The sequence below is a fragment of the Archocentrus centrarchus genome, chromosome 18, assembly GCF_007364275.1.
Source record: "Archocentrus centrarchus isolate MPI-CPG fArcCen1 chromosome 18, fArcCen1, whole genome shotgun sequence".
Classification (NCBI taxonomy): domain Eukaryota; kingdom Metazoa; phylum Chordata; class Actinopteri; order Cichliformes; family Cichlidae; genus Archocentrus; species Archocentrus centrarchus.
In genome coordinates this window covers 23,662,128-23,684,020 of record NC_044363.1, presented here as the reverse complement: position 1 = coordinate 23,684,020, position 21,893 = coordinate 23,662,128, and the positions used below count along the sequence as shown (strand labels likewise).

Below are 21,893 nucleotides of genomic sequence, written 5' to 3'. Positions count from 1 at the left end.
TGTCTTCCCCTGTAGCTTTCCACCATTTCCTGTCTCTGTCCACTGCTGATAAAAAGCCACTGTGGCCAAAAATGCAAAAGAAAAAAGCATAATTTTTATATTTCAAATGCACGCTTATAGAGCATTTATACACTCACTGGCTATTTTATTAGGTGTACCTTGCTAGTACTGGGTTGGCTGGATCCCCTTTTGCCTTCAGAACTGCTTTAATTCTTCATGATGCAGATTCAACAAGGTGCTGGAAACATATTGACACATAACAGCATCGCACAGTTGGGGCAGATTTGTCGGCTGCACATCAATGATGCGAACTCTGAGTCCACCAAATCCCAAAAGGTGCTCCTTTGAGATCTGGTGACTGTGGAGGCCATTTGAGTAGATCTGAGCTTTGTGACATGGTGTTTTATCCTGCTGGAAGCAGCCATGAGAAGATGGGTACACTGTGGTCATAAAGGGATGGACATAATCAGCAACAATACTCAGGTAGGCTGTGGGGTTTAAACGATGTTCAGTTGGTACCTGAAAGGGGCCCAAAGTGAACTAAGAAAATATCCCCTACACCACCAACAGCAGAGTGAACCATTGACACAAGGCAGGATGGATCCATGCTTTCATGTTGTTTGTGCCAAATTCTTACCCCACCATCCGAATGTCGCAGCAGAAATCGAGAATCATGAAACCAGGCAACATTTTTCCAATTTTCTGTTGTTCAATTTTGGTGAGCCCATGTGAATTGTAGCCTCAGTTTCCTGTTAATAGTTGACAAGAGTGGCACAGGTGTGGTCTTCTGCTGCTGTAGACGATCTCCTTCAAGGTTTGACATGTTGTGTGTTCAGAGATGACCTTCTGCATACCTTGGTTGTAATGAGTGGTTATTTGCATTACTTTTTGTTATGAGGGTTGAGTCGTACTCAGGAAAAGGACTCAAATGCAGACACATTGGAGACAGCTTACTTAAAAGTTAAAGAAACTTTATTTAAAAAGCGTAGTCACACAATAAGCACAAATAACTAATTAACCATTAAAACTCTAGTGGAGGGTCTGAGCCAAAAACTCAAATGGATTCTTAGGGAGCACTGGAATTGAAGGGATGGGAACTGATACTCTTCTGGGTGTTGTGGGCAGGGGCTGGATTGCTGGGGTGATTCTACAGATTTAGGAACTGTGGTCCTATGAGGGAAATCCATGCAGGGACAGAAAAAGGAAAAATGCTTACTTGGTGAAGCGTGGGGAGTCCGTTCAGGAGGAGGGAAAAAGGCAGGTGTGCCAGGCTGCTGCACGGGAACAAGGCTCTGCACCAACTCTTACAAACCCAGAGAATTCCTGCACACCAGCACAAGACATGACACTGCGGTCCTCCTGTGAGCTTGAAGCAGTCTGGCCATTCTCCTCTGACATCAACAAGGCTGTTTCCGCCAAAGAACTGCAGCTCACTGGATATTTTCTCTTTGTCAGACCATCCTCTGTAAACCCCAGAGATGGTTGTTTAGGAAAATCACAGCAGATCAGCAATTTCTGAAATCCTCAGACCAGCCAGTCCGACACCAACAACCATGCCAAATCAGCTTTCTTCCTCATTCTGATGCTCAGCTTGAACTTCAGCAGGTTGTTTGCATGCATAATTGCACTTAGTTGCTGCCATGTGATTGGTTGATTAGATATTTGATTAACAAGCATTGTACAACATTGTAACCAATAAAGTGGCTGATGGGTGGTTTTCATAGAGAGATTAACTCAAGCTTTCTATTGAAATGAAATCTGTAAAAAGTTGTTCTGTGTAATTGTATCATTTTATATAGTCAGCTTCTGGAAAAGGGTTCCAGAGGCTCTTGAAAGGCCATTTGTTTAGAAAGGATATCTCTACATACTGACAGTCAATGAGACCAAACCGACTGGTAGATCTTATACATCTTATCAAAATTCAGGGTGCGATATCTTTCCTTTGCACATTATCCATGATTCATACCAGGCAACAAAAGGATCCTATTTAACCATTTGTTCTTTAAAAAAAGAAAAAAAGAAAAGAAGTCTTGGTATTGTGTGATGATGACTCAAGCCTTTGTTGTTTTTTCTCTCAACACTGGATCTGCTCAAATTTATCTGTTTGCATGTGGAGAACTTCTAGTCTGCTTTGGTTCACAAAGTGCTTTAAAAAACATTGTGGAATCATTTCTGTGTCAGCTATTGCCATTAACAAAACATGATTTTGTTTCTTATATTTAAAATGCACAATATCTTATCTTCCACCAGACAAAAGGCTTTGTAGTAAAGAGGAAAGACGCAGAGCCGATCCTGCTTATGAGATCATGGAGAGTCGGATGCCGGAGAGGAACCTGGAGGTAGACCCATCCAAAACTCTCTAATCCGCTTTATGCTATCAACAACTCACACATTTTTACTGTGCTCTGAGTTCAACTAAGCATTTGGGGAAGTGAGAATACCAAATGCAGAGACAGAATAAAGGGCAGCCCGTAGGGGTTTGTTATTAATAGGCTTCAGTAGTAAATCTGAAATTAGACATAAAAAATATGTCCAATCAGCATTTTATAGTTTTGAGCCTTAATAACCTGCTAGTTATTAAGCATGTGGATTAGAATAAGCAAGTTTAGGGGTTGCCAATGAACTGAAATTTTAGTATAAAGCATTGTGTGAGATATATATATATATATATATATATATATATATATATATATATATATATATATATATATATATATATATATATAGTCTTTTAAGTCTGCGTACTTGTCTAAGACTTCTCTGTCTCTCAATTTTCTGACTCCATCTTGCATGTTACAAATTCCCTCCAGGTCAGAGATTGTCACATGAGAAAGAAGGTTTTCACAGGACTTCATGCAATCCTGTGAAAAACTAAATACACCCTTATTGCCTCATAGGAATGAAGTAAGTAGCAGCGAGGTGCTGCTAATCAAATGCACTTGAGTAATGGCTCATGAGCGAGTGTGAAGCATTCAGGTGTGTTAACACAATGGCCAAGGAGGAAAGACATCAACAATGATCTTAGAGAAGTGACTGTCCATCAGTCTGTGAAGGGTTAAGGCCATTTCCAGACTATTTGAAGTCCATAATTCTACAGTGAGAAACATTATTCACAAGTAGAAAAACTATCCCAGCAAATTCACCCCGAGGTCAGACGGAGAAACTGCAAAAAACCCAAGAGCTACAGCTCACCCTGTACAGGACTCAGTTAGCATGTTAAATGTTAAAGTTCATGACAGCACAGTTTAAAAAAAGTCATACAACAGGACAATGATCCCAAGCACAGCAGCAAATCTACAACAGAATGACTGAAAAAGAAAAAAATGGAGGTGCTGCAATGGCCCAGCCAAAGTCCAGACCTCAACCTGATTAAAATGCTGTGGTGGGACCTTAAGAGAGCTGCGCATAAATGAATGCCTGCAAACCTCAATGAACTGAAGCAACGCTGTAAAGGCAAGTGTGCCAACATTACTCCACAGTGATGTGAAAGACTGATAAAATCACACAGAGAACAATTACTTCAACTTCTTGCTGCTAAAGGTGACTCTACAGCTACTGGATCATGGGGTGTCCTGAATTCTTTCTTTTTCACGTGACTGTAAAAGATGGGCCTAGCCACCATGATGTCACCTATTGGTTTCTGAACTCTGTATTTTGAAATTTTAATATTAGCATTTTGCCCACTACCATGTTTTTTTTGGAGCCAGAAGTGACCTTCCTGTAGTCTAGAGGGTAAGGCGCTAAAATGTCAGGAATACTGCATTTACAAACTGCATTGAACAAATATGGATAAACTCACCAAAACTGGAGCACAAACTTCTTTAGGCCATATTATTTATCAGAGAACTCCATCAGAAATGTTGAACAGAAGCCAACCACCACCACAAACACGGTCAGGGGGTCCATTTTGATGACTCAAACTAGCCGAGGTGAATCCTAGACAGCAGAAAGCAATAAGCTACGGCTGCTGGAACCTAATTTTACGCGTTTTAATTCTGAATGTGCCGATGGGCCTATCAGTGAATCTGTCTTTGAGTGCTCAGTGCAGGCGGTGGCTTGTTTGTGAGACTGAAATCAATATGGTTGTACTCCATTTGCAGTTTTCACACTAGACTAGACTAGATTATGGAGACACAATCTGAAATCCATGGTTATCTTTCTGATTCTGCACAGTGTTTGCACATAGCCCTGAGTTCTGAGTAAATTCCAAATGTATATAAATACTCCTGATATGCCCACAGAACAGAAAAGTGAAAGTCATCGTCACACTTATGTAATAAACTTATGTCCCGGTTATATTCACTCAGTGCAAGCTATAATCAGCAGTGCTTATTTACGTGTGTGTTTCAGGCACAGGAAAAACACAAGTATGAACTAATGGGCAGCTATGGCCAGCAGAGGTTTCTTCAAGAGACTGAAGGTGAGTGAAACTGACATCTGGTAATCAACATAACCGAGCTGTTTCAGTGATTTAGTTCTTTCTTTTTTTTTTCAACCAAGCTATTCAAATATATGCAGAATTTCAAGTCTGTAGCTGCACAAATGGACCTTTCTTTTTCCTGAAAGGACCATTTTAGTTTTTTAAGTGCTCTGAACTCTTTTCAGCAGTGCATTACCCAGGTTTCTTATAATAACTGGGGCCCACTTACGAAAAATGAATTAAACTGATGAGTCATACGCCCGAATTGCTGTAAACCATCACCTGTTGCTTGGCATGCTTGAATTGAAGTGAATAAATAAAATGGGGCTCATTCAGCATCTGAAAAGCAGACCAGCATGAGGCATAACATCCACAAGGCTGAACATAGGAACATGTTATACCTCACTACGCTTGCCATGCACGTACTTGACTTTAGTCAGTGCAGTGGACTGTAGCACTGATAGGAAATTGTTTTCATAAAGTGGCTATTGCTACATGGTACACAAAGCGCAGTACAGAGACTCACCAGCATCAGATTAGTTTCAACAGAGTGGAAATTTGCACTTTATTAAATGTAAATTAGTTGTGTCATACAAACTAGTTTGTATAGAGAAATTTTTTGTTATTAAAGTTTTCATTGCAAGGTGCAACAGTTGTGTAGCTTACTATACTGAAAACATGGTCTCCACAACACTGAGTGTAGATATTACATGTAGTGAAATTGCTAGAAAGTAATAGAATAGAATAGAATAGAATGCCTTTATTGTCATTATACAGGATGTACAATGAGATTGGAGGGTCACTCCTGTTCAGTGCCATGCTGTAGAAAGTCAGACTTTCTAAAATAAAAATAAAAATATAATCTAATCTAATATAATCTAAAAATATACAGAAAATAAAATGTATTAAAATACAGAAAATAAGAGAATGTATAAAAATAAATACATTGTAAAAAATAAAATAAGTGTATACATATAAAATGAAGACGTGAGTATTGCACTTGGTGAATGAATATTGGATATTACACAATACAGGAGTGATAGATGTTGTTCAGTATGAATGATATAATATTGCACAGTTATGTGGGTGAGTGTGTGAGTTCAGGGTGGTGATTGCTCTGGTGAAGAAACTGTTTTTAAGTCTGTTTGTTCTGGCTTTGAAAGTTCAAGGTAAAAGCAACAAATTAGTATTAAATCAACATTTACCCAAGGTTAAACTGAGTTTTTTTACCCTGTGAATTAGCCTGCGCTTTTGTTTCTTTCCAATGTGGGAATAAATACACAAAGGGGGCAAATTAGGGCCAAACATTGGTTTAATTTAAAATGGCATTAATTTACCCTGTCTGTGGTTGTCTGTTTTACAGCCGATTTATCTATGACAACAGCATGAGTCACACTTGTTGCTATTTTTATTTCTTCATCTGCATTTTATCCAACGCCAAAAACTTGAGTTACATAAGGGCCAATTGTGTGTTGTGAAAACACTGAGATGTGTAACCAGAGAGTGCAGTGACATGTGACGGGCTGCCTGCCCTGATGCGAGGTGAGAGGACAGTCGTCAGGGGACGTTTGGCCACTTAAGCATCCCACACCCTGAAACATGCCCTCAGTCAAATGCACACCTGCTCGACAAAGTCCCAGCAGCTGTCGCAGTGTGGCACCAAACCCATCAGTCATGTTCAAGTACCTACACACACGACTCAGCTCCCACATCATCTTTCCCATCATCCTGCTTCACCAGACTCTTAATGGATGGAGGCGTGCGAGAGGTCGCTAAGTCCAGCAGCTTCAGTTATGTGGGCTCAGTGGAAGCTAAGTTGAAGAAAAGCTGTCATGCGATTTATGATACAGCTTTTCATATTAAAACTTTGCACACAAGTCAAATAAAATATCAGTTTTGAGGTATGGCAGACTTTCCAATAAGTCATAGCACAGTGCATGCTTACATCATGAGAGCAAAATGCAGCAAAACAAAAACTAGCTTTGCCTGTGGCACCCAAGATGCTGTGTTGGCCGTTACACGGCACACACTAAACGGCTGGCTTTAAGATGTGGGCCACAGCTACACAAGGAGGTTCATTTAGTCATCATTTCTCACGGCGCAAACTTGGGCCGATGTTCTCAACTGATGCCCAAAGATTTTCAACAGTTTCTTTGAGTACTAACTTTTGCCTGGGGCATCCTGAAATTGCACAGTGTGCAGGAGGCTTTCAGGGACAGGTGTGCTTAAAGCAAAGTGTTTCTCACACTGCTGAACAGCGCCTAAGAAAGCTGGTTCAGGATAAACATTGCTAATCCATTTCTGAAATGATATTTGTTGAGCCACATCATCGTTGAATTTAATTACTTAACTTAGTGTATTAACAATGAAGTTTATCTCCCACTCTAAACTTGTGTGTTTCCTCCACAACTTCTTGTGTTACTTGATTTGTTTTCCACCAAAACACTAACACTCTTCATGTCGGCACCAGTTTATCCCATTAATACTGAAATGACTACAAACCACCAACAACTCCCTGCTGGGGATTAAAACAAAGGAATGATTTTGTGCTAAAGCTTTTACCTCACGGGTAAACTGTAACACTACTTGAGCTTCTTGCAAGGTTCAGAGGAAGAGACATGAGAACTGAAAACCTATCAACTGCATCACGTCAAAGTAAGAAATTAGTTTCGAGAATACTTCGGTATGCAGAGGAGTTCATGATTGACTCAATGACTGCAAGATGTCCAGGTCCTGTGGCTGCAAAACAAGCCCAGATTTTAAAAGAAGTTGCTGATTTTGTGAACATAGCACATCTGGCACCACATATTAAAGGTAAAAATAGACAAAGGGATCCTGAAGGGGATGGTGATGTCCTGGTGCAGGTCTTATTGGAAGGTGAAACTGGAGAGACCATGAAAGATGTTATAATCTAAGAAAAAGCTTTAGTTAGACAGGTTTTCCTGTACATACCGCAGCTTAGTTTACGCCTACTACAATAATGTGGGAAAGGTGCTAAATCAACTCACCCTGAATACACAGCTATTATCTCAACTGTGTTTTCCATCAAAAAGCAGCTGACTTTGTAAGCTGGGGTCGCCATGCTCTGTCTGATATTGCCTCTAACATCTCCCCTTGAGCCTTTGCAAAGTGTATTATCGAAACATCCCCGGGCCTTAGAGCTGTGGGCAAATCCACTGTTGTAATAGGAGCCATTATAAAACACCACACTCCTGCAAGGGCTGGTTGGAGTCTGATCAATTAGGTTAGACTTTGCCAAAAGGCTGTACCCACCGAGACTTTGCTGGCGTCTAATGGCTTCTCACTGATTGTATGAGTGTCCCCTGCGGTTGATGCTTCTGAGCTGCGGGTAATGACCACTGCCTACTGCCATTTAGGAAGAGTCAATAGCAGGTGAAATCTTCTCTTTCGCCAGATGTCGCCTTCCGTACAATCCCTACGCTAAATTTAAAGCAGTATCTGTGAGAGAAATTACAGCGACAGAAATATGAATCTGTGGCAAACTTTATGGTGATGCACGTACGATAGCATAGCAATACATTGTTTTAATTTTATTTACTGTAAGAGGGTTATAATAGACATTCTGCTACAGAGTCTTCAATCTCATTAGTGTTTCTGTTTGTAGTTGTGAAATGCCCCCAACCAAACCACTTTCTGTTGTTTTGATTGACTAATAATGACAGAAGATGAAAAAAAAAAAATCTTTTCTGTGATCCAGGTCTTCTCTTTAATCTTTAAACATCAATGCATGCACAGCATCTACCTCAAAGAAAGGCAAATAAATGTTCACAGGCTCGGCTCAGCAGCGTTTGCATTGTTATCAACACCATTTGTTGTTTTGTTATGAAGCAATGGTGTTCACTGGGGTTATGTCTATAAGGGCCTGGGCTCTTTGAATTCAGGTTTTCCCTTTTTCTTTTTGGTTAATGATGAAACAGTTTTTGCTGACATTATGTTTGAAAAAGATAACACAGGCGCTGTTTGTGCAGCCCTGCTGTCAGTCTTGATGGGTAAATCAGGGAGTAAGGGATTTGTTTTGGAGCCTGGTCAGTTTTCAACACTTCACTCAGTTTAGTAATACAACAGCATATATTGTTTTTCCCAACAATAATTTTAAAGAAATTATGCATGACTTATTGATTGGAGGCTTTGTGATTTTTAAATGTGATAGAGTCATCAGTTAATAAAGTAAAGACTCCAGATTTTGAGGAATTGCTGCTTTTCACTGACATAAATGCAAATATTTTTGGACTGTGTTTTTAGGCTCTGCAAAATTTCCATTTTATTTTAATTTTTACTTTTTATACAAATAAATAAATAAATCAGCAGGTAAAAATTGCTTTAAGTCTGTGGCTGCAAGGATAGTTGTGACGTAATTTTATTTGTCTATCTTTACAAAAGTCCACCTCCAGCCTCGACTTTCTGACTGTACAGAAGAGTGAAAAATTAATTTCCAAACAAATAGTTGTCTTAGCGAGATATTTGATCACCAGACGAGCTTGGCATTGAGTCGGCAGGTTTCTGGAACTCCAATGGCAAGATGATCCTTTCATTTCTGTATATTTTGTTTGAAAAAATTGATAAATAGATGCAGTGATTCATTGAAAGGTGCAAATAAATATTCATGGCAATAGAGTATATAAGTCAACAGAGTATGAATAATTATAACAAGCTTGAAAGTCAATATTCGGTACGACTGCCTTTTATTCTTCAAAACAGCTTGACCTCTCTTAGAAGCCAATCCATGATAGAAAAACACACAGTGGAGCGCTGTCCAGGTGTGCTGTTACTGCATTAGCATTGTCATGCTGAGAAATGAAACAGCTGCCAATCAGATTCTTTCCAAATCATCACAGAGCCTCCACTGTGTTTTACAGATGGCTGTGGACATTGTTGTACCTCTCTCCTGGCCTTCTCGATACACAATGATGATGATTTGAACCAAAATTTTCAGAATTGGTTTTGCATCAGACCTGTTGCCACTGACTGTCAGTCCAATTATTGTGTCATTTGGCATCCCTCAGCCTCTTCTCCCTCCTTCTCAACTGAAGGTCTAGATGCATCCCTCAGGTGCTGTGTCAGGTCTTTGCTGGATTTTTTTTTCTTCTTTCTGTCATGGTCCTGGACCGTTGGCCCAGTGTTGTGTTTTTTGTATGAGGTTCTTTTTTTGTTGTATTTCTAGTTGCGTTTCTTAGTTGAGATTCTTGGTTTGTGGTGGTTTTGTATTCTGTTTTTGGTTTTAGTTATTATATTTCATTCTGTTTTTCCTTTGTTCTTGTCTTCCCATGTCTGTGTTCCTGTGTCTGTTTTCCTCAGTGTGTCTGTCTGCCCGTGTCTTGGACCCTTGTCCTATATTTTGTGTTTAGCTTCACTTCCTGTTTTCCTGAGTTGTGTATAGGTTTCCATATTATAATGTCTATTTCCTGTTTTATTTTGGCAGTTCCTTGTCCTGTGTTTGTTGTGTTCAGTTTTACTTCCTTTGTGTCATTAGTGTCATTTTGTTCACCCGTGCCTCGTCTTCCCCAGCTGTCTCTCTTTTCCCTGATTACCTACTGTGTGTATTTAAGGTCTCAGTGTTGTTTAGTTCTTTGTTGTGGTGTTGTCTGTGTTCCCCTAGCTGTGTGTACCCCCATTTATGCCCCCCCCCCCCTTTTTTTTTTTTTTTTTTTGTATCTTGTGAACCTTTAGCAATAAAGCTGTTTGAGTTTAGCTCAGTTTCATGCGCCCTGCATTTGGGGTCCAACCCTTCTTGCCACATGTGACGCTTTCTTAAGGACATGACTTTCAGATACTGTTCATCTGCTATAGACTTTTTTTATTTATTTTTTAGGCCTGCCACTTCTTCTTCTGTCCTCCACCTGTCCACACACTGCACACCATGCCAAATTATTGATAATAGCTCTTTGAGAATCACCTCGTTGTTAAATACTATTTTATGACTGTCAAGCTGTTATCTTTGCAGCATTTTTTGCAGATTTTGTAGAAATGCGAACAAACGATGTCTTTGTGACAGACTGCTAGTGACAAAGTACCTGAAGATTTAAAATAGGTCCTTTTGCTAAGTTGCCTGTTATGTGTAGACACAGCACTGGTTCATCCTTTGCATTCTGTGTCTTTTCCATGCATCAGTGTGAAGTTACTTAACAAATAAACAAACAAAAAATACCTCTGAAAATAGTCAGGTACAAGGACTGGAGTTAGGTGTTTTGATGATGAACACTGAGTGTTATCACTGCTGGCTACAGTATCATTTCCATGCTCATCAAACATTCAGTGACCCCTCGTGCTCTGTGCATGAGGATAGAAATGTTTCATTTTAGGATAAACATAATCAATCAGAATTTGTATTGGTTTGCTGTATTGACCTTTTCCTCTATGAGGGAATAAGCGGGCCCAAACAATGTCATCAAGATGCCCCCTGGGGTTCAGGATTTGCTTCTAATTTTTGATAAAGTTATTTCTCTGTGGCTCAGAGAAGGAAGCTGTGAGCTGAGGCCAGTCGTCTGGTCTGATGAATAAAAATGTATTTATTTTTAAGTCAGCTAAAGCGCAGAGGCAACATCTGGTGTGCTGCCAGCACACAGTTAAGAAGCCAGCATCTGTGTTGGTATAAAGGGGCATTAGTGCATATAGCATGAATAACTTGTGCGTTTGGAGGCGCCATTAACAATATGCTGAGCAATATGTAAAGGTTTTGGAGTAACATATGCTGCCATCCAGATGATGTCTTTTTCAAGGAAAGTCTTGCTTATTGCAGTGAGCCAGTGCCAGACCACATTCTGGACGGTTACAATAGAAAGTATCTGCATGATAATTGGACGTACCTGAAGTCCAGAACTTTGACCTGCTGATGGCATTTGGTGCATTATGAAACAAACAAAAAAAAACCCCTTTAAACTCAGACAGTGTGTGACTGTCATGCCTCATTCATTCTTCTTTTAGTACCCGATTCGACAAACCACAGGTGGATGTGAGCCCATCAACCTGGTTAGATGAACAGTACTGTAGCATGTAGGTTCATTTGGCTTTTAACATCACAGAACATGTTTTATATCACTGTTCAGGAGAAATGGAGTATATCTTGTGTTTCACTGTTCTCTGTTCACAGAGCGGTATTCAAGCTATGCAAATGACAAGATATCCTTGAGTGTACTGTAGTCTGTTTTTGAAGGTTGTTGCTATCACTGCAGTAATGCACACCCAGGCATGGAAAAAAAAAGAGACTGGGATGATGTGTGTGTCACAGAGCTGAAATATGCACATATTTTATGTAGTGGTTGTTCTTAAGTTGTATCATTGAGACACTGAACTAAAGATTCCTGCAGCCAGCTGTGAACATGACCAGACATCTCTATCTTTCTTGGCCTTTAGATTTATGAAGATTAAGCTGCGAGGGGCTTCTTGTCATTGGATATCATTAATCAAGCACAATGAATTATAGATGTATATGTATTTGGCAGGAAAACTATTCAGTTTAAAAGGTTTAAAAAGCCTTTAGTTATATTTAATACCCTTATTTCTGCTTTGATCAGCTGCATGGATAACCAAGATTTGGGTGTTCCTATTCAGTTTTTATTAAACGTTTTTCATTGTTTGTTTGTTTGTTTTGTTTAGTCCATAAACCCTCAGGTATTTGATCTGGTGTTGTTCAGTATACACCAGCGTGATAAAACAGCTTGATGATGGAATTAAAAGAATAATTGCCTCTTTGTTTCCTCAAAGCATTTTGTTCTTTGAGGAAGTAAAATGTAATAAAAAGTAATGTATATCCCATAATTCATCTCTGGGGCATCTCAGCTAATTTTGCATAATTAGTCTCTGGGGAAAGAAGCAATTCATTGTGAAACACCGTGTCCCTGTACTACTGCTGATCCTATTAAAGCTATTGTGTTTTACTGCTGAAAACAGTATTGATACTGGTGCTGTGGATGTCTGCATTTGAATAAATCTAATTAACACGGGGCTGTAGCCTGGAGAGCTGCTCAGACTGGATGGTGAATCTAGCTTTTGATTAAGGTTATAATGACAAAAACAAATCCAGTTTCAAAGAAGTGTCAAAGTGTAAGTCTGGTTTAATTTAATCTTTTAATTATTATCAATTCTGAGAACGACTTGATTGGTACTGTGTGTGTTGTCGTAGCCAGCTTGAGCTTATTTCTCTGTGCCACTGGAATCCTTAAATGCTCTGTTGCATTCAAGCAGCATTTTTCATAACAAACACAAACTTTTCTAGAAAACACAAGTGAATCTCGAAATGTTTGCGGTGCGTGTTCATGTACCAATGCCTTGCTCTTTTATGATTTTAATAGATTGTGGTTGGCAGTGAAGGCTTGGAGGTGTAATAGAAACACGGAATATTATCAACAAGACAATTGTTGTTTTTCACAATAATCCCCCGAAGAAACTAAAAATAACTGTTCACACATTTATTTAAAAAAAAAAAAAAAAAACATGACACAAACAAACCTAACACCGCCTGAGCTTAATTTACTCCTGCATTTTCAGGGGCCGTGTTTGTGTTCCCTCCAGAGGCTCCGCTTCCTGAAAGACCTCGGAGTGAAGGTGTGACGTACGTGAATATTCCTGTTAGCCCCACGTCCAAGAAGCAGCTCAACTACATGGAGCTGGAGCTGCAGGAGCCTGCGCACAGCGCTAGAGCGGCTGCCGCACATCTGCCAGCTCAAAGTAAGGATGCATTATAAATAACCTCTGATTAGTAAAGGAGCTGAACTCCGGATAGTTGGTTTCTGAAGAATGAATGCTGTCCTATGAATTTATAAACAGTCCAGCATTTTTTCCTTCATACTGCAGCCATGTTGAACAGGTGGGAGAGTAATGTAACCAGATGATTCATAAAATGTGAAGGATGCCACCAAAAGGGTGTATTGTTCCCATTTTATTTGTCCAAACAAACCATTAAGTTTGCAGATAACTTTCTAACTGGTGGTACAGAATAGTGTTATTATAGTTTTGTATTTTACATTATAGTTTATTTTTATTTAGTTTTTATTTATTTTATTTTTTTTTCTTTAATTCAGTTAGTTTTAATTAGTTTTCAGAGTGGTTTTATTCGTTTTTATTTTTGGTTTAATGCTTAAACGTTTAACAACACCTACATGTGGTGTATAACATCAGAACGCAGCGAATGTTTGACAAAAACAAACTGAACTCTTTGAAGGAATCAAAGCTCAAATCGAGCTGCATCCTGATGTTATCCACCACACGAAGCTGGGTCTGTTTTGGAGCTGCTCAGAGAGCTAGCTTGGTTAGATGCTCGTTAATTAGACTTCAGTGCTGGGTCTAACCCTTTAAATGGTCTCTCAGTCTAGTTCTGTAGGCTACACAATCATGGGGAAGACTGCTGACTTGACAGTTGTCCAAAAGATGACCACTGACACCTTGCACAAGGAGGGCAAGACACAAAAGGTCATTGCTATAGAGACTGGCTGTTCACAGAGCTCTGTGTCCAAGCACATTAATAGAGAGGCGAAGGGAGAGGATTGTGGAACAAAACCCATCCAAAAATGTGTGGGGGAGATTCACAAAGAGTGGACTGCAGCTGGAGTCAGTGCTTCAAGAACCACCACGTATGCAGACATGGGTTTCAGCTGTCGAGCCACTGTTGAAGAAGAGACGGCGTCAGAAGCGTCTCGCCTGGGCTAGAGACAAAAAGGACTGGACTGCTGCTGAGTGCTCCAAAGTTATGTTCTCTGATTAAAGTCAATTTTGCATTTCCTTTGGAAATCAAGGTCCCAGAGTCTGGATGAAGAGAGGAGAGGCACAGAATCAATGTTGCTTGAGGTCCAGTGTAAAGTTTCCACAGTCAGTGGTGGTTTGGGGTGCCATGTCATCTGCTGGTGTTGGTCCACTGTGTTTTCTGAGGTCCAAGGTCAACGCAGCCGTCTACCAGGAAGTTTTAGAGCACTTCATGCTCTTCATGACCAACTTTATGGAGATGCAGATTTCATTTTCCAACAGCACTTGGCACCTGCACACAGTGCCAAAGCTACCAGTACCTGCTTTAAGGACCTTGTTCTTAATTGGCCAGCAAACTCACCTGACCTACACCCATAGAAAATCTATGGGCTATTGTGAAGAGGAAGATGCGATACGCCAGACCCAACAATTCAGAAGAGCTGAAGGCCACTATCAGAGCAACCTGGGCTCTCATAACACCTGAGCAGTGCCACAGACTGATCGACTCCATGTCACGCCGCATTGCTGCAGTAATCCAGGCAAAAGGAGCCCCAACTAAGTATTGAGTGCTGTACATGCTCATACTTTTCATGTTCATACTTTCAGTTAGCCAACATTTCTAAAAATCCCTTTTTTGTATTGATCTTAAGAAATATTCTAATTTTCTGAGATACTGAATTTGGGGTTTTCATTAGTTGTCAGTTATAATCATCAAAATTAAAAGAAATAAACATTTGAAATATATCAGTCTCTGTGTAATGAATGAATATAATATACAAGTTTCACTTTCAGTTAACGAAAATGTTTTTTCAATGTCCGTTTCCGTTAGTTTTCGTTAACGATAATAACCTTGGTACAGAATTGCATACTGAAAGCATGTTTAAAGGGACCTGATCTAAGGAGAGAAGTACTTAATCATGAAAAGTTTAAGTGTTGCCTTAAATCTTTGACTGTTAATAGGCTGGGTATTGAACTGAGATGTGATCTTTTCTGGCACAAAGAAATATATCTAAGACCAGCTGTTAAACTGTCAAATATTACAAACTGAAAGAAATTCTCAGACTGTCTTGTGAGGTTATTTTCAGCCAGTCTAATGGCACAGCTCTGTGTGGACATCTTTCATTAAATATTGAACAAACTGCCAAAATAAGTTTTGTAATCACGTTCATGATCCACAGAGGCTGAATCTTAATGACTCTGGTAATCCTGAATTTTTAGGTCCACCTCAGGATGAATTGCACACACTTTATTGGTTATACTTTATAGCACCACCAGTTAGTAAACAGGAAAATGTATCCAATGTTTTCATTTAGCACCAGTTTCCTCTGAAACTTACTTACTAACCTAAGCTACACTTTGTCTTTAGTGGCACCTTGAATTGCTGACAATTTTAATGCTGGTTATGATAAAGTATGTCATGGACTTGCTGCATATGGGGCTGTGTTACCATAGACTTGGGGGGGGGGGGTCAGAGTGCCCATACTGATTACTTTCCAGTACCAAAACTTCCTGCAATCTGTATCCATCTTAATTATGTAGTGCAAATTAAAAACTATATTATTCTTGAGACTCATCATATTGTGAGGCAAACATCTGGTGTTATAGACAGAAATCCAACAATCCAAAGATCCCCTATGAACAGGCACAGGTTGGAGTGAGGGGGGAATAAAAGAGAGAAAAGAAGAATATCAGAACTGAACTTTTGAGGAATTACCAAAGATGGTCAGCTGAATCCCATTCTCTTCTTTTAGTTCATAAACTAAAATCAGTATTGCCTTTTAGTCCTTATTCAGATTGCACTTAAACATTTGTGAGATTTTCCAAGCACTGTCCATTCAGAGATTATCTGTGAAAAATAAATTACACAAGGATGAAAGCCATTGTACTTACATGTTTGTGCAATTCTGTTCGACCCTAGTCAGAGTTACAGGAATTGCTCCGAAACAACTGAGATGATTTCCTCTCATCTCTGTAAAAGACAGCTGAGTCCTTGTCATTGGAGCCATAATTGACAGACAAGTCGGCTGTTAGCATCACTGCTCGAGCTCTGACATGACCGAGGTTAATGTCTAATGTCAGCAATACAGCTTATATCCCGGCATGCAGCCTCATTAATCTGTCAACTGGGAGGAGGAGTGTCCTGTTTCGCCACTGAAAGGAGGCCACAGGGCATTCAGATCACAGCTGTAAACTCAGTGGCCCTAATGGGATCCTCCTCTTGGGACTATTTATGTGTTGTAAGAAGCAGGTTTTGATTTCCTCAGTTCTGAGACTGTAAGATGACAAGACTCTAACAAGGGATGGATGAATGGATGGATGGATGGATGGATGGATGGGGAACAATTTCTGGGTTTAAACCCTGACATTTTACGTATTTGATTTTCACACAAGGAAAGTTACCAACTTCTGGCAATGTGCATATGGAACACAGCACATGAGGGGAATATTAAAAGCTTCAGCTAAGTCATTTGCATGTGGTTTGTGTTGTGATGCGCTGCCTCATTCTTAAAGCAGTCAGACTGGCAGTGAGGGCAGAGATGCACTTCACTCTGAACTCTGATGTCATGTTTGTTTTGATATTTTTATCACTTGTCAAAAAGTCAGTATGTGTGTGTATATATATATTTATTGTTTTTTACAAAATGATTCAGCAGTGTTTTATTTCACTTCCAAAATTGATGATTCAAATTCAACAAATGATTACTTCCCCTAACAAGAGCTGACAAGAGAATGTCAGGATTTAGTAAAAAAATGCCCATAATTTTCCTAGAGCTCAGAAACACCTGCAACAACAATTTTATGATGCTGCCTTGTAGACCTTTATTTCACAAAAGGTGAACTTGGATATTTATTGTTGATGATTGACAGCTCCTGAAGAGGAACCACAGCCATAGGCTCGCCCCCTATTTCCAGCTAAGCTAGGCTAATCAAGCGCTACCAGTAGCTTAATATTTACTGATCTTACTGATATAAGTAAGTAAAGTTTATTTATATAGTGCTGTAAATATGAAATAAAATATAACAAAACAGTATAAATTAATAAAAGCAAGCAGGTCTTCAGCTTCAGTGTCCACCAACAAGCATTCTCAACTGACCTCAAAGACCCAGTAGTTATGCGTGGATGTAAACGTTCAGTAATATAAGGAGGCACCCGGCCAGGCAGTGCTCTGAAAGTGATCTTCACAATCTTAAACTGAACCCTAAACTTTGTGGTGAGCCGACAGAATCAACATTGCTGGAACCTTTTAGAGATGCTGGTGAGAAGCCTCAAAGCAGCATGCTGGACCATCTGAAAGTGGTCCAGGGAGACACAAGATGGGCAATGTTTGACAGATGATAAAAACAAGTTTGTGCAAAACAACCAACATGATTATCTGAATAAAGGTTACAGCCAGATTTCTCATGGTTGGGAGAACTGACCCAGGGAACACAGTTGTCAGGGCCACATATGAGAATATCTGTTTCTTGTATTTAAAGACAGATAGTTGGCTGCCATCCAGTTCTTTATAGGACAAATAATTTGGCTACATTCTGAGGTTTGAATGACATGTACAACCTGATATCATCTGCATAGCAATGGTATGAGATGTCTTCAGAATCACTCAGGATGTGTCCAAACAAGCAAAGAAGACACGCCCCAGAACCAACCCTTGGGGCACACCACAAGACAAAGTAGCAGAAAAGGAAACAAAATTAGAAGAAGCAATTGAAAAGCTCCTGTTGTGAGAGAGATAAACATGATACTGATATTCTCATGCAACTCTGAAAGAAACTGCATTTGTAAAATGACAAGCTGTTGCTTAAATTTATAAATTTGCAGTGTTGATTTAATCATCTAACAGTTTCTGATCTGTTTGCAACCACGTGCAGCTAATTTTGTTGCAACAAACATGGAGACCAGCAGTGATGATATACAAAGGCTGGAATGATCAAGTTTTTTAAAAAATCCCATTCTTTTGTCTCGACAGGAAAGAGTTCCACCAAGTACGCACAGATTGACATCACTGCCACAGAGACGGCTCACAAAGTCGGCACGTTACATGCTCTGGGTCGGCAGGAGGGCCTGCACACTCTGGAGCTGAGAAGAAAGGGGACGCCACATTGACTTTTCTTTCACTGAAACGTTGATCTCAGCAGGAATTTTTTTCCCCGCAACAGCAGAACTACAACATCAGACTGTAAAGTCTGCAAGAGACGTGGCTCTGAGGGACTTACTGTTGGATTCCTTCTCTGTTCTGTTCCATCTCTGAAGCTGCTTCAGCCACTTTACATGTGCCAGAATCCCAGAAAAATATATTCTGCCCAGTGTCTACTTTAGAGATTGAGACTGTAATCACAAAGGAGCTTGAAAATGGAGCTCCCTTCGAAAGGTTTCGCTCTTCATCATGGGCAGCATTTTTTTTTGTGTGTAGATGTCTCATTAAATGGCATTATGATGTTCCTCAGGCCTAAGGCTATCTAGAATGAAGATGTACAAACCCTGGGCTGAGTCACGGACCCCGATAATACCCCAGAGCAAAGGCATTTCACAGCTCACTCGGGCCATCCCTAATTATGTGCTGTTGTGTCCTTGTTTGGGTGAAAGAGGTAGGGTCTGGGCAAGAAAGGAAGCAGAAACAGTGTTTGTTCTAACAAGGAGTTGACGCTCATTTATTCCTCGGTGATCTGTAATTCCATATGTTGTTGCACGTAACTCTTTCTGCATTTCAAATTTAGGATAACTTTTCCATCCAGTCTTACTCACAATGATGCAAAATTCAGACTAGCTTGCTGTGCAAAAAAATAAATAAAAGATTTTTTGTTTAAAAGTAGCATAAGTAATGGCTCTGCATAACACTTCCACTCTGTGCATGGTGACTCTTGTTAGCCTGGTTGTAAGTAATGGGGAGAATGTTGATGGCTGCTGTGCATTTTCTTTTTTCTTTTCTCACTTCCCGGTTCATATAGAATGGGATTTAATGTGGGAGTCTTCATAAATAATGCAAAGCTGAGAAGAACCACTTTTGAAATTCACATGGAGATTTCTTTCTTTTCTTTTTTAAATCAGTGGCTGTTTTTGTCAAAATTATGTGCTAACAAAAAGTTGTTTTTTCTTTTTCTAATTGCCTCCCTGAAGCTGTTGGCATTTTTATTATTCCATATTGTGTGTGTCTGTGTGTGCATAGTTATGAAAAACGTATGTATTTTTTTTTTTTTAGTGCTACCCATCTTGGTGGATCCCATATTGTTTTTGTTTCATGGTCTACTCAGATACCACTGTTCTGATTTACTGTAAATACATTTTCTTTCTATCTAGGTGATGTGGATTGTCACAAAATGTGAAGGAGTTTCTGTACAGTAAACTTGTATGGAAAGAGTTCAAGGAGAGTGCCTGCTTCCTAAGGAACTATTTTTTTTTCACATAATACTATTTTTTCTTGTAAATTATTTATGATAACACTGCTTTGATGTGTTTTTTTTCTAGAACTACAGTAGATCTCACATGGGGCTCTTTCCTCCATGTACAGCTGTAAACTTGATTGGTACCATATTATAAAGCAGCCTTACTACTGAGGTGTCTGCTTCATTCAACTGTAACATTGTAATAGACAGTATGAAGAGCATTAATACTGATCACATGTTATCACAAATTAGCTACATAGATCTAACCTTTTTTTTATATCATGCTGGAAACGTGTTTATTTCTGATGTACAGTCGAGCATTTTAACATTGGAGTCTGTGGGGATTGACTCTGTTTTCAAGCCTAAGGGTGTTGTTTGCATGCACACTGTGGCGCTCTAAGTTTTTACTCCTTACAGCAAGCAAGACTAGATACTTTTGGTAACGGCTACCCTAAAATTGCAGGATACTTGGCACATGCAGAGGCCACATGGACTCTAACTGAATAAGCACAGAGAAGTAATACATTGAAGAGAAATGTCCACCAGTTTGAGATGATTAGAGCTTTGGGACATGGCATGTTATGAGAAGATGGGGGTACACTGTGGTCACAAAGGGATGGACATGGTCAGCAACAATACTCGGGTAGGCTGTGGTGTTCATTTGGTACCCAACAGAAAATATCCCCCACACATTACACCAGCAGCAGCCTGAACCATCGATCTAAGGAAGGATGGATCCATGCTTTCATGTTTACTCCAAATTCTGACCCTAGCATCTGAATGTTGCAGCAGAAATTGACTCATCAGACCAGACAACCTTTTTTCAGTCTATTGCTGTCCAGTTTTGGTGATCCTATGTGAACTGTAGCCTCAGTTTCCTGTTCTTTGCTGACAGGATTGTTCTCAGTATGATGGTTAAGGAGGTAAAGGGCCTAAAAGGGTAGAATTCCAGTCTGTTTCCTGAATGTGCCCAACAAATTGAGAGGATTTAATATGATAAATGTGGTGATGTCAGCAAGGGTAAAGTTTTTAAACTTTTTGATTTTAACAACATGTGTAGCCAAGCCTCTTGATATTAATTTGGGTTTCCAACAGGTAACTCTCTAAAACTCTGAGATGGAGCCAGAATTTCTCACTTTATTCGTACCTCAGATGCAGTGTATGTTTGGATTGAGCCACAGGGCCCGTGCAGGAGCAAACGCTCATTATCCCCAGTCAAAATATCGCCCAGGAAAGGATGTGTGAGCTGCTTGGCAGTGTGGGAGCACTGGGAGAGAAAGCTCCCATACAGTTGTTTATTATTCTCACTGTAAACTGCACACATAAGTTCATAAGTTTCAAATTAAAAACTCCCATACAGCAAGATTATCGTCAATGGGATTGTTCCTGCTCCATGTATTTTTTTTTTTTAAGGCAGTAATGTATTATCCACCAACTCTTAGTGGAACATTATTCACATTGACTTGTCACAGGCTTACTTACCATAGACATTAATGTCACTGAACTGGAACGGAAACATACGGTGCAGTGAAGTGTTTCGTGAAAACTCATTTTTATTAATAAATGAATAGAGCTGTTAAAATCACAAAGCATAATGGATTGCCTCCATGGAAAAATATTGACATAAATAAATTAATGTTAATGCCATTGAGAAACTAGTGGCAGCAGTTTAATGAACTATGCAAATCCACAGACAGCTTGTAACTGTAGTGCCTGCTTTAAAGCAAAGCAGTTTGAATCTCTCCCACTGTGCCTACCAACAGCGATATAAACCACAGGCCTAATTCAGGACTACCATCTGTCTGCAAAAGCTGGGGACCTGCGACTCACTTAAGTGATAAAAAATGAGGATTTGCGAGACTTACGTGACTTGAGACTTGTCTACCTGAAGACTTCCCCTGCAATATTATATGTATGTCTTGACCTGAGGAAAATCGAAGCTACTATTTAATGCCACATGTGGCCATATGACTTCATGTGCTATTAAATACGAGGCCTCTTCAGTGAAATAGCCTGGGACCTGTACTACAAACATAGCAGGATATCTGACTCCACTGAGTGGTCACACCACAGTGGTTTTAACCTCGGTAAGTCAAGTCTGATTTTCCGAGCCTAGCAATGACTTCACATTAAAGGGGCCGTGTTTGAGCACACACAGGGGCAAATTTATAATCAGACATTTAAAACTGGCTAAAAGCAACAAATTTGCAGCAGCCAAAACCTGGAAAAAATGTTCAGCTGGGCTTATCTATATCACTGTCTCAGCATTAAGGCATGGGTAGATCAAAATGTAATTGTTTTCCCATTAATTTAATGTATTGCTTAGATACTGTGCATTTCTATGGCCTTCTAGGAAGGTTTAACACCCCGATGATGATGAACATTCCTGGGAGCA

The 21,893-nt window shown here is 39.7% G+C and overlaps 1 protein-coding gene across 2 annotated transcripts in view; it reads left to right on the top strand.

Annotated features, from left to right (window-relative positions):
- LOC115797372 (protein Dok-7) overlaps positions 1-19,532 on the top strand; it is a 44,654-nt gene extending 25,122 nt beyond the window's left edge. For both annotated transcript variants that reach the window (XM_030753938.1, XM_030753937.1), the window contains 4 exons: positions 2,251-2,339; positions 4,351-4,420; positions 12,926-13,105; positions 18,085-19,532. In XM_030753938.1, coding sequence (XP_030609798.1) covers positions 2,251-2,339; positions 4,351-4,420; positions 12,926-13,105; positions 18,085-18,221 — 476 coding nt within the window. In that variant the 3' untranslated portion in view covers positions 18,222-19,532. The remainder of the gene's footprint in view (positions 1-2,250; positions 2,340-4,350; positions 4,421-12,925; positions 13,106-18,084) is intronic.
- The last annotated feature ends 2,361 nt before the right edge of the window (positions 19,533-21,893 follow it).